The 15,318-nt window shown below is 44.7% G+C and overlaps 1 protein-coding gene across 1 annotated transcript in view; it reads right to left on the reverse strand.

The window, feature by feature from the left end:
- Positions 1–386: 386 nt before the first annotated feature.
- LOC310795033 (protein NLRC3-like) overlaps positions 387–15,318 on the reverse strand; it is a 32,254-nt gene continuing 17,322 nt past the window's right edge. The window contains exons 4-12 of the mRNA XM_083657053.1: positions 14,783–14,896; positions 13,939–14,052; positions 13,392–13,470; positions 12,995–13,223; positions 10,223–12,008; positions 9,941–10,114; positions 7,074–7,226; positions 6,833–6,879; positions 387–1,658 (exon numbers count right to left, since the gene is read on the reverse strand). Of these exons, the coding sequence (XP_083513179.1) occupies positions 1,132–1,658; positions 6,833–6,879; positions 7,074–7,226; positions 9,941–10,114; positions 10,223–12,008; positions 12,995–13,223; positions 13,392–13,470; positions 13,939–14,052; positions 14,783–14,896 (3,223 nt within the window). The 3' untranslated portion in view covers positions 387–1,131. The remainder of the gene's footprint in view (positions 1,659–6,832; positions 6,880–7,073; positions 7,227–9,940; positions 10,115–10,222; positions 12,009–12,994; positions 13,224–13,391; positions 13,471–13,938; positions 14,053–14,782; positions 14,897–15,318) is intronic.

Here is a 15,318-nt window from a genome sequence, read left to right on the forward strand (position 1 = left end):
CTCCTCTATCTGACAGTTTCTCTCTCTCTCCTCTATCTGACAGTTTATCTCTCCCTCCTCTATCTGACAGTTTCTCTCTCTCTCCTCTATCTGACAGTTTCTCTCTCTCTCCTCTATCTGACAGTTTCTCTCTCTCTCCTCTATCTGACAGTTTCTCTCTCTCTCCTCTATCTGACAGTTTCTCTCTCTCTCCTCTATCTGACAGTTTATCTCTCCCTCCTCTATCTGACAGTTTCTCTCTCTCTCCTCTATCTGACAGTTTCTCTCTCTCTCCTCTATCTGACAGTTTATCTCTCCCTCCTCTATCTGACAGTTTCTCTCTCTCTCCTCTATCTGACAGTTTCTCTCTCCCTCCTCTATCTGACAGTTTCTCTCTCTCTCCTCTATCTAACAGTTTCTCTCTCACTCCTCTATCTGACAGTTTCTCTCTCTCTCCTCTATCTGACAGTTTCTCTCTCTCTCCTCTATCTGACAGTTTCTCTCTCTCTCCTCTATCTGACAGTTTCTCTCCCTCCTCTATCTGACAGTTTCTCTCTCCCTCCTCTATCTGACAGTTTCTCTCTCCCTCCTCTATCTGACAGTTTCTCCCTCTCTCCTCTATCTGACAGTTTCTCTCCCTCCTCTATCTGACAGTTTCTCTCTCCCTCCTCTATCTGACAGTTTCTCTCTCCCTCCTCTATCTGACAGTTTCTCCCTCTCTCCTCTATCTGACAGTTTCTCTCCCTCCTCTATCTGACAGTTTCTCTCTCTCTCCTCTATCTGACAGTTTCTCTCTCCCTCCTCTATCTGACAGTTTCTCTCTCTCTCCTCTATCTGACAGTTTCTCTCCCTCCTCTATCTGACAGTTTCTCTCTCCCTCCTCTATCTGACAGTTTCTCTCTCCCTCCTCTATCTGACAGTTTCTCTCTCTCTCCTCTATCTGACAGTTTCTCTCTCCCTCCTCTATCTGACAGTTTCTCTCTCTCTCCTCTATCTGACAGTTTCTCTCTCTCTCCTCTATCTGACAGTTTCTCTCTCTCTCCTCTATCTGACAGTTTCTCTCTCACTCCTCTATCTGACAGTTTCTCTCTCCCTCCTCTATCTGACAGTTTCTCTCCCTCCTCTATCTGACAGTTTCTCTCACTCCTCTATCTAACACAGAGACACTGAGCCACCATAGTCACAGACATTAAACCCAGGGTAGAGTTTTTCAGTGAAGGTTGAGTAGAAGGTATGGATGTGAGTCAGTGTGTCAGAGGAAACTGTGTAGAAGGACAGAGAGCCAGCAGGCCAGTCAAGATACACTGCGACTCTGTTAGAGCGAGAGGAGGGGAGAGGTATGGCTGTGTATCTGTTATTGTGCTGGGCAGAGTAATAACCATCAGAGCACCTCAGACTCCAGGACTTTTCATTCTCTCCAAGCCTGCTGTCAGCACCCGTTCCTCTCCTGCTGATTCCTCTGTAAGTCACTCCTATATAAACCTCTCCTTTCCTCTTCACCTCCCAATAACAGCGACCAGTCAGACCATCTCTACACAGCAGCTGATTCCAGTAGTTAAATCTCTCTGGGTGATCAGGATATGGCTGCCTCTCTCTCACCCTCGTCACCTTTCTGTTGTCTTCAGACAGGAGGAGGAGTCTGTATGCTGTGTTTGGATCCAGTGTGAGTTCACAGGCATCTGATGAGACAACAAGACTCAATACAGCAGCAGCTTCTCATCTAAAACACCTGGGCTGTGTTTCACAATAACAATCATTCTTAGTGGTTATGAAGATATTTTACAAGTGATTTTAAGAAATGCTTGATTGTAGGTTTTTACCACATTCATGCTCACATAAATAAACCTTTTGTCAAAACCTTAAAAACAGACCAAATAAAGTGTTGTGCTGCAGGAAACTCTGACAGGTTCCATTTAAAAACTAAAGGCAATGAGACACAGAAACACAACAGATGAACATTGTTTGATGTGAAACACAATATTGAGCCAGACTGGAACACAAGTCACTGTTATTAAGCTGTTAGCAACTTATTCACACACACACACACACACACACACACACACACACACACACACGTACACACACACACGCACACACACACACACACACACACACACACACACACACACACACACACACACACACACACACACACACACACAGCGCGCGCGGGGCTCACGCACAGCAGGTCCGCAGGGAGCCAAGAGAGGCGCCGCACGCGACACGAGACAACGGAGCTGCAGCCCCACGAGCACGAGCCACGACAGAGGAAAGACGCCAGCGTGGGAGGAGCTTACTGCCATCTGCAGACTCGCACGAGCTGACTGAGAGAGAGAGGGAGAGGGAGAGAGAGAGAGAGAGAGAGAGAGAGAGAGAGAGAGGAAGAGAGAGAGAGGGGGGAAGGGAAAGAGGGAGAGAAAGAGGTAGATAGAGAAAGAAATAGAGGGAGAGAGAGAGAGACAGAAAAAATAAGAGAGAGGGGAGAAAGAGAGAGAGAAAGAACGAGGGAGAGAAAGAGATAGAGGGGGAGAGAGAGAAAGAGGGAGGGAGGGAGAAAGAGAGAGAGAGGGAAACAAAGAGTGAGGGGAGAGAGAGGAAGGCAGAGAGGGAGAGAAAAAGAGACATGGTGGGAGAGTGGAGGAGTGGCTTCACCTCCTTCAGTGAAGTCTAGATTCATGTTGATTCATCAGTGTGTGTGTGGCTCCATGAGGAGGTGATACAGGTCCACATAACGAGCCACAGTACAGCTAACTCTAAAACCTGGCATCAGGACAACAGACTGGAGCTGAAGAGAAGAGGCTAACTCTAAAACCTGGCATCAGGACAACAGACTGGAGCTGAAGGGAAGAGGCTAACTCTAAAACCTGGCATCAGGACAACAGACTGGAGCAGAAGGGAAGAGGCTAACTCCAAAACCTGGCATCAGGACAACAGACTGGAGCTGAAGGGAAGAGGCTAACTCTAAAACCTGGCATCAGGACAACAGACTGGAGCTGAAGGGAAGAGGCTAACTCTAAAACCTGGCATCAGGACAACAGACTGGAGCTGAAGGGAAGAGGCTAACTCTAAAACCTGGCATCAGGACAACAGACTGGAGCTGAAGAGAAGAGGCTAACTCTAAAACCTGGCATCAGGACAACAGACTGGAGCTGAAGGGAAGAGGCTAACTCTAAAACCTGGCATCAGGACAACAGACTGGAGCAGAAGGGACGAGGCTAACTCTAAAACCTGGCATCAGGACAACAGACTGGAGCTGAAGGGAAGAGGCTAACTCTAAAACCTGGCATCAGGACAACAGACTGGAGCTGAAGGGAAGAGGCTAACTCTAAAACCTGGCATCAGGACAACAGACTGGAGCTGAAGGGAAGAGGCTAACTCTAAAACCTGGCATCAGGACAACACACTGGAGCTGAAGGGAAGAGACTAACTCTAAAACCTGGCATCAGGACAACAGACTGGAGCTGAAGAGAAGAGGCTAACTCTAAAACCTGGCATCAGGACAACAGACTGGAGCTGAAGGGAAGAGGCTAACTCCAAAACCTGGCATCAGGACAACAGACTGGAGCTGAAGGGAAGAGGCTAACTCTAAAACCTGGCATCAGGACAACACACTGGAGCTGAAGGGAAGAGGCTAACTCTAAAACCTGGCATCAGGACAACAGACTGGAGCTGAAGAGAAGAGGCTAACTCTAAAACCTGGCATCAGGACAACAGACTGGAGCTGAAGGGAAGAGGCTAACTCCAAAACCTGGCATCAGGACAACACACTGGAGCTGAAGGGAAGAGGCTAACTCTAAAACCTGGCATCAGGACAACAGACTGGAGCTGAAGGGAAGAGGCTAACTCTAAAACCTGGCATCAGGACAACAGACTGGAGCTGAAGGGAAGAGCCCTTAAAGTGGGACTGAACCTGTTTGTCACGTGCATAATGAGTCCGTTTCAGACTGAAAACATAGTTTGTCTAAGATGACAGGTTGAGAGGCGGGTCATAGTATCATGTCGATGATTTTATTTGACAATTCTGGGGACTGGATTGGGCTTTGGCCAATCATGGCGTGTTCCACCCCCAAATCGAGTGGGATTCAGCGTGTTGTCGTGCTACGCGAGTGGGATCCGCGGAGTACCAGGCAGCCAGGCTGCTTCGTGCGGAGGGAGCGGACAATCCGATGAATGGGTGCTGCCCGCCCACCTGGAATCTCCGAGGGGAGACCCCTGACAACCACGCTCTCAAACGGTCTCAAGCGCGCGCCTTTTACGCTATTTCTGTAAATACGATATCCCTGGAATGCGCGTTTTAACGAGCCAGTTACATTTCTTTGCATTCTTAGAGATTATAGTTTTTGTTTGTTGTTCATGTTTCTAACAATTGGCCAAGTTAGTAGTTAGTTTATGGGATAGGAATTCTGCCAGATGACAGGCACTAGGCACCATTTTCTACTTAATTTGGAAGAGAAAATTATCCAGAAATGAAGATTTGATTGACAGCTGCATGTCGTGATATGATTGGTTGAAATGGGGTACAAATTTGATAGTACTAGGTGATGTCAGCAAACTGTAAATTACTGTTATCAATGAAATCTTGAAAAACGAACTTTTGATGTGAAAAAGTGTGAAAAACTAAAGAAATTAGATTGTTGTGATATCTTTTGCATACATTATTAAATAGGTGCACTGCATACCCAGGTATTTGAACTAAAAGAAAAGAAAAGTCATTATTGGGTTCAGCTCGACTTTAATGACTGTTGATTCTTTCATTTGGCTTTTTGCTTCGTTTGCATCCTGTTGGTTTGATTTAGGTTGCAATGCATTTATATAATTAATTTAATTTGGCTCCTCCATAAATCAGTGTTACATTTAGCTGGTTATTCTACCCTACTCCATATGAACTCCATACACTGAGAAAGCAAGACATTAAAGTCTGTTCTGTAATGCACTTCTTTGCCACTTGGAGGCGCCAGGAGGCAGCAAGACAGCCTGCTGTTGGAGACAAAACAGTCACTACTCTTGGCTGCAGTGGACACTGGACATTAAACTCTTATGGACGCTGGACTCTTTTAAATAGGCACGTTTTTAACTTGTATTTTAGTAATAAATCCCTTTGTTTTTTATACTGTTGTTTGGGCCAGCACCACTCCCCTGTAGAAAACAAATGTATTTTATTCTTAAAGTCACACTCCACACCCTTGAGACACATTTTAATTACCTTTATTTGTGTTCACATTTAGACAAAAAAAATCCTTGAACACAAACAATGGGAAATGTCAGAATGACAAATGTATTTGAAATTACAACCTCAATTCAGAAAAGTTGGGACGCTGTGTAGAACTTAAATAAAAACAGAATGTGATCATTTGCTAATCCTTTTCCACCTATATTGAATTGAACACAGTACAAATATATGGAATGTTTTACCTGATCAACTTCCAGTCCAGCCTGGCTCAATATTGTGTTTCACATCATACAATGTTCATATTCTGAATTTGATGCCAGCAACACCTTTCACAAAAGTTGGAACAGAAGCAACAAAAGACTGGGAAAGTCGAGGAATGCTCAAAAACACCTGTTTGGAACATTCCACAGGTAAACAGGTTAATAGAGAGGCAAAGTGACCGCCTACTTCCTGCTTCAGCACTGTACCAGAGATTTTTATCCACCATTTTTTCCCCCATAGACATCTCGTAAAATGCTTATAAAAATAGTTTAACTTCATCAAACCAAACGGTTCAGCTATATTTAGAATCAGGAGAGACCATAGAACATTTCACTCTTACCAGAACTTTAAAAAACTACACAGAAAAAATATTTTCTTTAAATCCGCAATTTATTTTTACGTTTTGGTCCGAGTGAAATGTTATGTGGTCTCTCCTGTTTCTAAATATATCTGAACCGTTTGGTTTGACAAAGTCAAACTATTTTTATAAGCATTTTACGAAATGTCTATGGGAAAATAAATGGCAGATGAAAATCTCTGGTACAGTGCTGAAGCAGGAAGTAGGAGGTCAGGTCAGAATCTGGAGAAATCTCTGCTGAAACCAACATTGAATGCCCGTGACCTTTGACCCCTCAGGCGACACTGCATTAAAAACCAACATTATTCTGTCATGGATATTCCCACATGGTCTCTGGAACACTTGGGAAAAGCAGTCAGTTAACACAGTTCCTCGCTGCATCTTTTTTTTTTTTTTTTCCTTTTTTTTTTCCCCCCCGATTTTTTATCCCATTTTATCCCCCATTAGTGCTAATTTTTTTAATTGATTTATCCTGGTTGCTACTTCGTCCTCTGTCGATCAGGGAGAGCCGAGACTGATACCATGTTTCCTCCGAGACATGGGCAGTCGGTCAGCCACTTCTTTTCACCTGACAGGGGAAGCTTCACCGGTAGGACATAGCACGTGGGAGGTTCACGCTATTCCAACCAGTTCCCCTCCCCCTGAACAGGCGCCCTTAACGGCCAGAGGAGGAACCACACTAGCAACCAGGATATTGCATGTTTTTGTGAAGGGGGTTCCTGTATGAAGGAAACCCCCGGGAGGCACGGGGAGAACATGCAAACTCCACACATCTTAATGTAAGTTAAGACTCTACCATGCAAAGTGAAACCATATATCAACCACATCCAGAAACGTGCCCGAGCTCATCTGAGATGGACTGGTCAGACCACAGCACACTTTGCCTCACTCATTTCACCTCCTTTTCAAATATGTTGATTAAAAGGCATGATGTCAGCCATCACCCTGATTCACAGTAGGATCAGAATGAATAGACGTCACAGACTGTGCCATAGATGGACTTTCTATCTCACTAGTTGAATGTGTTGCTTTGTTTTCATGAATCAAACTAAATACACACTTACATTTCCTCAGACCTGGTTTCAGCCTCTGCACTCCACCATGGTCCACACTGGAGGAATAAACAAAGTCAGATCAGCAGATTCTCTTTGATGATGGAAACAACATGGACATTTATTAATAACCTTCATTATGAAGGATTTCCTCTCATATCCTCCATTGAACTGTATTCCTGCATGAGTTTGCAGTGTGACAGAGAAAATGTGTGTGACTCTCAGCCTTCTAGCAGACATTGCCTCTCCATACCTGAGTCTCCACTGTCCACCAGACAGCAGCTTCTCTCCTGAGGCTCCTGGATGATTGTAGCTCAGGTCCAGCTCTCTCAGATGGGAGGGGTTGGAGGTCAGAGCTGAGGCCAGAGAAGCACAGCCTTCCTCTGTGAGCAGACAGCCTGACAGCCTGCACACACACACACACGCACGCAAGCACGCACACACACACACACACACACACACACACACACACACACACACACACACACACACACACACACACACACACACAGTTGCATTTATAGTTTATATTGTTTTCCACGTCTTTGCTGTCATGACGATTGACGTCAACATTTCATCACTTCCTCCACTGTAGTTTTACTTTGATTCAGTTACTGAAAACAGGGGCGTTGCTTTCCAATACACACACACACACACACACACACACACACACACACACACACACCTACACACACGCACGCATGCAAGCACGCAAGCAGGCACGCACACACGCACACACACACACACACACACACACACACACACACACCTACACACACGCACGTGCGCGCACACACACACACACACACACACACACACACACACACACACACACACACACACACACACACACACCCACACTCACTCACTCCAACAAATAGTTGTGAGACACACACACACACACTCCAACAGATAGTTGTGAGAGACACACACACACACACACACACACACGCACACGCCAACAAATAGTGGTGACACACACACACACACACACACACACACACACACACACACACACTCCAACAGATAGTTGTGACACACACACACACACACCAACAGATAGTTGTGACTTGTGACTGAACCATTTTCATCTTGACATTTCCGTTATTTGATGCTTTTTGAATGTTGCTCGCTCTTCCCTGTTTACTTGCTATAGCCCCGGTTCACCACTAGATGGCTCCACTGTACTGTTCATGACCCGGACCTCTTGCTGAGTTTGTGTCTCTGCACTTCAGTCCACTCATTGCTGTGCTGCTGGTTTCTGCTGCGTTTGTGCATTAAGGTCATATTTAGAAGGAGGAGAAGCATTCACTGCTTTGTTTTGTTATTCTTATTCAAAGATCATATAAGGCTACAGAGCAAAAACAAAACAAAGAGAGACTGAAAAACTATTTAACTCCCGCTTGTTTGTTTGATTTATTTTTACCTCCACTAAGGGAATTTGACTGGGTTTTGTTTTCACCCTGTTCTGTTCCGTCTGTTTGTCTGTTAGCAGGATAACTCCAAAAGGTGCGCCCTGTTCACATTCACACACACACACACACACACACACACACACACACACACACACACACACACACACACACACACACACACACACACACACACACACACACACACACACACACACACACCTGGAAGCTGACCAGTACAACCTCCAAATTCAGAGAGTTGGTGGAATTCTGAGCTCTAATGAGAAACATCTAGTGTTTTTACTTTTATTCTAGCAATAAAGACGTGTTTTAAATAAAAGTTTACTGATATATTTAAACTTATATTCAGGATAAACATTAACCCTTTAAAACATTTGACAGAATGGTGATTTTACATACACTTATACTGTGATAAAATTATATATGATCATATGAAAAGTATATTACATTTTCAGCAACATCACCCAGCAATAATCATTTATTGATTGTTTATTATTGAGTGTTGTGAGCTTTTGCACAGGTTTTGTGAAAGAGAGATCCCAACTCTCAATGAAAACTCACTACAGTGGAATCCGCTTATAGTGATCACGGTTATAGTGATCAACTGATTATATTGATCAAAAAGCTTGGTCCTGAATCATTCCTATACACATGCTGTTTAAATAGTTTGCTTATAGTAATCAATACGCTGCTTACAGTGATCATTTTGGGCCTCGTCACAACCGAGAACAATGGAATTTTTTTTTTAAACAGTAATTTTATTTTTTGCTTACAAACTGCCAAAAATAGCAGCAATATGGTGCATGTGTTAGAGCGGTCCGTAAAATCAATGTCAATCTCAATGTCACAATACGTCCTTTTATTTGGACAGCAAAACATCACAGTTATCCAACTTAAAACATAAGGATCTCGTAGTAGGCTATAAACAAATGCGGTTGAAAATTGTTTGCCCTTCCACTCTAGTGAGCAGCACCTGTCCGCTTGCTCTAATCAGTGTGCACAGGTTGCATCCACCCCCTAATAGGTGACGCTCCTATTCAGCATCAAATCATCATAATCATCACAATAATAGCAACAATCAACCAAACAACAAAACCTCAGCACGAGACAGTCCAAACATGATTGGCATAATAAACAGAAAATGCATGATGTCTCAACACAACATGAATTATGAATCAATAAGATAAATATGCAAAATGGCGTCAACAGCATGTCTGTCTGTATATGGAGAGATTGTGGTGTGTGTCTGTCTGTTTGTCAGTCTGTCTGTCTATGTGAAACCGCTTGAAACAGCTGGAGGCCTAACTTACTGTATCTACAATAAAGTGATCATTTTGGGCCTTGTCACACCTGAGAACAATGGGGAAAAGTTTAAAACTAAGGTAATTTTATTTTTTTGCTTACAAACTGCCAAAAATGAGCCAACAACTTACAGCAGTCATACCTGGTGCATGTCTGTATATGGAGAGATTGCAGTGTCTGTCTGTCTGTCTGTCTGTCTGTCTGTCTGTCTGTCTGTCTGTCTGTCTGTCTGTCTGTCTATGTGAAACCACTTGAAACAGCTGGAGGCCTAACTTACTGTATGGATTTTTAAAGTCAATAACATTCACTCAGGTATTTTCACTGACATTAATGTGCATATAGCCTTATGCAGAATTTAATGTGTCTGTTGAACAGTTATCCTGACCTGAGAGTTTCCAGTCTGCAGTGTGGACTCTCCAGTCCAGCAGAGAGAAGCTTCACACCTGAATCAAGCAAGTCATTGTTACTCAGGTCCAGCTCTTTCAGACTAGAGGACTGGGAGCTGAGAACTGAGGCCAGAGCTTCACAGCTTCTCTCTGACAGCTGACAGCCACTCAGCCTGAAGAATTAGTGATGAAGACAAAACAATAACGTTAAATGTGTATTTTCTATCCTGCTTTAAAGATCACATCATATATTGCATCTATCCAGTTTGCTATGCACTTACACAGATTTATTTGCGGCTTTGACAACTGGAAGCAGCCTCAGAAGAGCCTCCTCTGAAGCAGAGTATTTCTTCAGGTCAAACACCTCCAGGTCTTTTTCTGATGACAGTAAGATGAAGACCAGAGCCGACCACTGACCAGGGGAAGGTTTCTTTTTGTCGAGACTTCCTGATCTCAGGTACTGTTGGATCTCCTCCACTAGAGAACGGTCATTCAGCTCATTCAGGCAGTGGAACAGATTGATGCTTCTCTCTGCAGAAGGAATGTCCCTGATCTTCTCCTTGATGTACTGGACTGTTTTCTGATTGGTCTGTGAGCTACTTCCTGTCTGTGTCAGCAGGCCTTGCAGGAGACTCTGATTCGTCTGCAGTGAAAGACCCAGGAGGAAGCGGAGGAACAAGTCCAGGTGTCCATTTGGGCTCTGTAAGGCTTTGTCCACAGCATTCTGGCAGAGGTGAATTATCTGAGATTTGTTTCTGGAGGTTGATTGTGGTTCTGACAGCTGATTGACACCAGAGTCGATAAATGAGACCATGACATAAACAGCAGCCAGAAATTCCTGAATGCTCAGATGTACAAAGCAGAAGACCTGGTCCTGGTACAGCCCACACTCCTCTTTAAAGATCTGTGTGAACACTCCTGAGTACACCGAAGCTGCTGTGATATCAATGCCACACTCTGTCAGGTCAGCTTCATAGAAGATCAAGTTGCCTTTCTCCAGCTGCTCAAAAGCCAGTTTTCCCAGGGAGAGAATCATCTCCCTGCTCTCTCTCGTCCAGTGTGGAGCTGCCTCAGTTCTCCCATGATACTTGAGGTTCTGTAGTTTGGACTGAACAACCAGGAAGTGGATGTACATCTCAGTCAGCGTCTTGGGCAGGTCTTCTCTCTTACTGGTTTTCAACAAAGACTCCAGAACATTAGCAGTGATCCAGCAGAAGACTGGGATGTGGCACATGATGTGGAGGCTTCGTGAAGTCTTGATGTGGGAGATGATTCTGCTGGCTTGCTTCTCATCTCTGAATCTTTTGTTGAAGTACTCTTCCTTCTGTGGGTCAGTGAACCCTCTCACCTCTGTCACCATGTCAACGCACTCAGCAGGGATCTGATTGGCTGCTGCAGGTCGTGTCGTCATCCATAGGCGAGCTTTGGGGAGCAGTTTCCCCCTGATGAGGTTTGTCAGCAGCACGTCCACTGAGGCTGACTCTGTAACATCAGTCAGGATCTCGTAGTTCTTGAAATCTAGATGAAGTCGACACTCATCCAGACCGTCAAAGATGAACACAACCTGGTACTTGTCAAACCTGCAAATTCTTGCTTTTTTGGTATCAGGGAAGAAGCGATGAAGAAGTTCCACCAAGCTGAACTTTTTCCCTTTCAGCAGATTCAGCTCTCGGAAAGTGAATGGAAATGTGAACTGTATATCCTGGTTGGCTTTGTCTTCAGCCCAGTCCAGAGTGAACTTCTGTGTTAAGACTGTTTTCCCAATGCCAGCCACTCCCTTTGTCATCAATGTTCTGGTTGGTTTGTCTCTTCCAGGTAAGGGTTTAAAGATGTTTTCACATTTGATTGGTGTTTCTGGTCTCGCTGGTTTCCTGGATGCTGCTTCAATCTGTCTGACCTCATGTTCATCATTGACCTCTCCACTCCCTCCCTCTGTGAGGTAATGCTCTGTGTACATCTGATTCAGAGGAGTTGGGTTTCCTGCTTTAGCAATCCCTTCAAACACACGCTGAAACCTCTCCTTCAGATTACATTTGAGTTCATGTTGGCAGAAGTCAGGAAGAGTTTCTGAAATAACAAACAACAAATAACATCAAAGGGATTTCCTGGTAAATGTATATCTTCAAAAAAATTATAAAAACAGCTGGCACACTGCAGGGCTCAATTTACAGTGATTTATTAGCAGCAAAAGATTAAAGTGACATTTCGAGCATCAAGCTCTTCATCAGACTGATGAAGAGCTTGTGTCTATGGCAGAGAATTAGTTCATCTTGAACTGATTTGGTCTCGTTTGACAAATATTTAGATGTATACATTTAAATCAACCTGCTCTCACTCCCACTACATCAAAATGTGTTGATTTGTCACGGCACCTTGGCGTCGTTATTGTGAACGAGAAAGAGTAGCTTCACATTGTAATATGCAGAAGAAGAACCACCGGACCGTCTGGAGGTCACCTCGTGGCCACCCCCAGTGGTCTTGAATGTAATAACAGTCTGAGGCTTAACTAGGTCAAAGTCTAGGGAGAAGTGCTTGGAGAGGTTGTTTTTGTTGCCTAAACTTAAGGTTATTGTACTTCCCTAAACCCAACCAAGTTATTGTGCTTGCCTAAATTTACCCTGGATTCGAGCCGTGGCTCCTGTGAAATGTTGCTGGGCCGCTGGTAGCCACAGTAGCCGGTAGCCACAGTAGCCGGTAGCCACAGTAGCCGGTAGCCACAGTAGCCGGTAGCCGTGTCCAGTTGCAGCCGGTCGCGGCCGACCTCCTCGACCAAATAACCAGGAAGAGAGTCAGGGCTCGGCTCTCTTCCTGGTTATTTTGCTGAGCAGGGTGATAAAGAAACAAGGAGAGCTGGTGTCTGTGCTGGAGAAACGTACGCACCCAAATATGACGTTAAAGATAACATTTCACCTCGGCAATAATGACATCGAGGTGGCCGTGACAAATTGATGTATTTTGACACACTGGTAATGAGAACCTGTTGATTTAAATCCATCTCTCATTTTCCATCCTGTCCCATCTCCATCATGTTAAAGCTGTTGAAAGCCTCTTACTGTGCTGCAGAGAGTCAGCCAGCTCCTCCTGCTTCATGCTCCTCAGGAAGAACAGTGTGATGTTTAGAAAATCCTCTCTGCTGCTCCTCCTCTGCTCTTCCTCCTCACCATCCACCACCTCCTCATCCCCCCTCTGATTCTCTGAGCATTCTGGCTCATCTGGACTCAGAAACCTCTGGAACCTTCTCAGCTCCTTCTTCACAAAGGTGATGATGTTCTCCTCAAGCAACTGGAACAGAATCATATGAATTAAACTTTCTTACTAAAATCATGGAACACAACATCAGATCCATCATAGACTGAAAGCCCGCTGGGCTAAAGTGTGCAGCATGGAGACATCTTGGTTTTGTATTCGACTCGTTGGTGAAGTCAAACATGTTTTTGTTCATTTCCACACCATAAATATGGAGTCCAGGTCTGGTTGAGGCTCCTGGGCAGACTGACCACTGGGAACATCTGACCTCTGCTGGTAAACTCTGGGGGGACAAAACATCAGATAGTAGGTCATACCATCATATCATGTCTCTCTCTCTAACACACACACACACACACACACACACACACGCGCACGCACACACACACACACACAGACACCTCGCCTGTCCTGCAGCTCGGCGAGCTGCAGGACAGGCGAGGCCGTGCAGCAGGTGAGCCTAGGAATCAAGCGTGCGTAGTGCGCAAGATGCCTAGTGGGTCTAAAAGTTCAATATTCACCTCATTATCTCCTAGATTTATCAACTCATGAAGCTGTGGCCACTTTACAGAGATTCCTGCTGCCTTCAGGTGCTCCTCCCATCGTTTGACAGGTAAGTACGTCATGTATTCAAATACTTTTTAGACATACTGTACATAACAAAATGACTCTGAAGAAACCATGTGGTACAAAGCTACTTTGAGTCAGATGACAACAAACACATCTGTTTTCACCAGTTTTAACTTTGTACCTTTTATCAGTAGAGTGGTGTCCAGGTTTGAAGACAATAGGATGATCCATAGACCAGTCACTCCCCATGGACACACAGCTTTGGACAGAGGAGTCTGCTCTGTCCTGCTGGATCCTGATAGAAACACAGGATGGACAAAGCAGAGCTGATGTAGGAACAAGGTTAGACAGACAGACATGCACGCAGACAGACAGACAGACAGACAGACAGACAGTATCACAGTAACAGACCAGTAAATAACCCTAACCCGGTTACAGACTGGTTATACTGGACAGCTCTCAGTGTGACACAGTAACAGACTGGTTATACTGGACAGCTCTCAGTGTGACACAGTAACAGACTGGTTATACTGGACAGCTCTCAGTGTGACACAGTAACAGACTGGTTATACTGGACAGCTCTCAGTGTGACATAGTAACAGACTGGTTATACTGGACAGCTCTCAGTGTGACACAGTAACAGACTGGTTATACTGGACAGCTCTCAGTGTGACACAGTAACAGACTGGTTATACTGGACAGCTCTCAGTGTGACACAGTAACAGACTGGTTATACTGGACAGCTCTCAGTGTGACACAGTAACAGACTGGTTATACTGGACAGCTCTCAGTGTGACACAGTAACAGACTGGTTATACTGGACAGCTCTCAGTGTGTCACAGTAACAGACTGGTTATACTGGACAGCTCTCAGTGTGACACAGTAACAGACTGGTTATACTGGACAGCTCTCAGTGTGTGAAGAAGAGTCATGCTGAAAAAGAACATGCATGCTCAGCAGACCTTCTCTGCATGAGTCATAGTTAAAACATGAGACAGTAACATTGTAACACTGGAACAACTTACTTCTCTTCAGAAGAATGGTGTCCATCTTCAAAAGTAATCCATCCCTGCTTTGAGCGGTCGCTCTTCAGAGACACACAGCTGGGTTGAGGAGAGTCTGGTCTCTCCTGCTGGATCCTGAACACAATAAACCCCCCAAGGCAGATTAGACTCTGTTCATGTGGAATAGGCAGGGCTAAAAAACACTACTGCATATGTGGCACATTGAAAGTGTATGCATGCACAATATTTCATTCACAAACATACAGCGTGCCTGTCCCTTTAAGTACGTCTAGCTGGAGCAGTCAAACGTAAGAGTGTCGTCATGGTGAGGAAGTGAGCTCGCGCTGCTCTGTTAGTTGCCTGTTACCATCTCTATGGTCAAGTCACACTGCAGAGCCAGCCGACTCACTTTATTTTATTATTATTCCTTTCAGAATAAACCACACACAAAATATGTCACTCTGAGTCCAGTCGTGAGGTTCATGAGTGCAACACATAGACTATCAGCACAGCAGTAGAAGTCATATAAACTTATTTGGCGCATGTGCTCGGTGAGC

Source organism: Poromitra crassiceps, assembly GCF_964638095.1.
Source record: "Poromitra crassiceps genome assembly, chromosome: 20".
NCBI lineage: Eukaryota > Metazoa > Chordata > Actinopteri > Beryciformes > Melamphaidae > Poromitra > Poromitra crassiceps.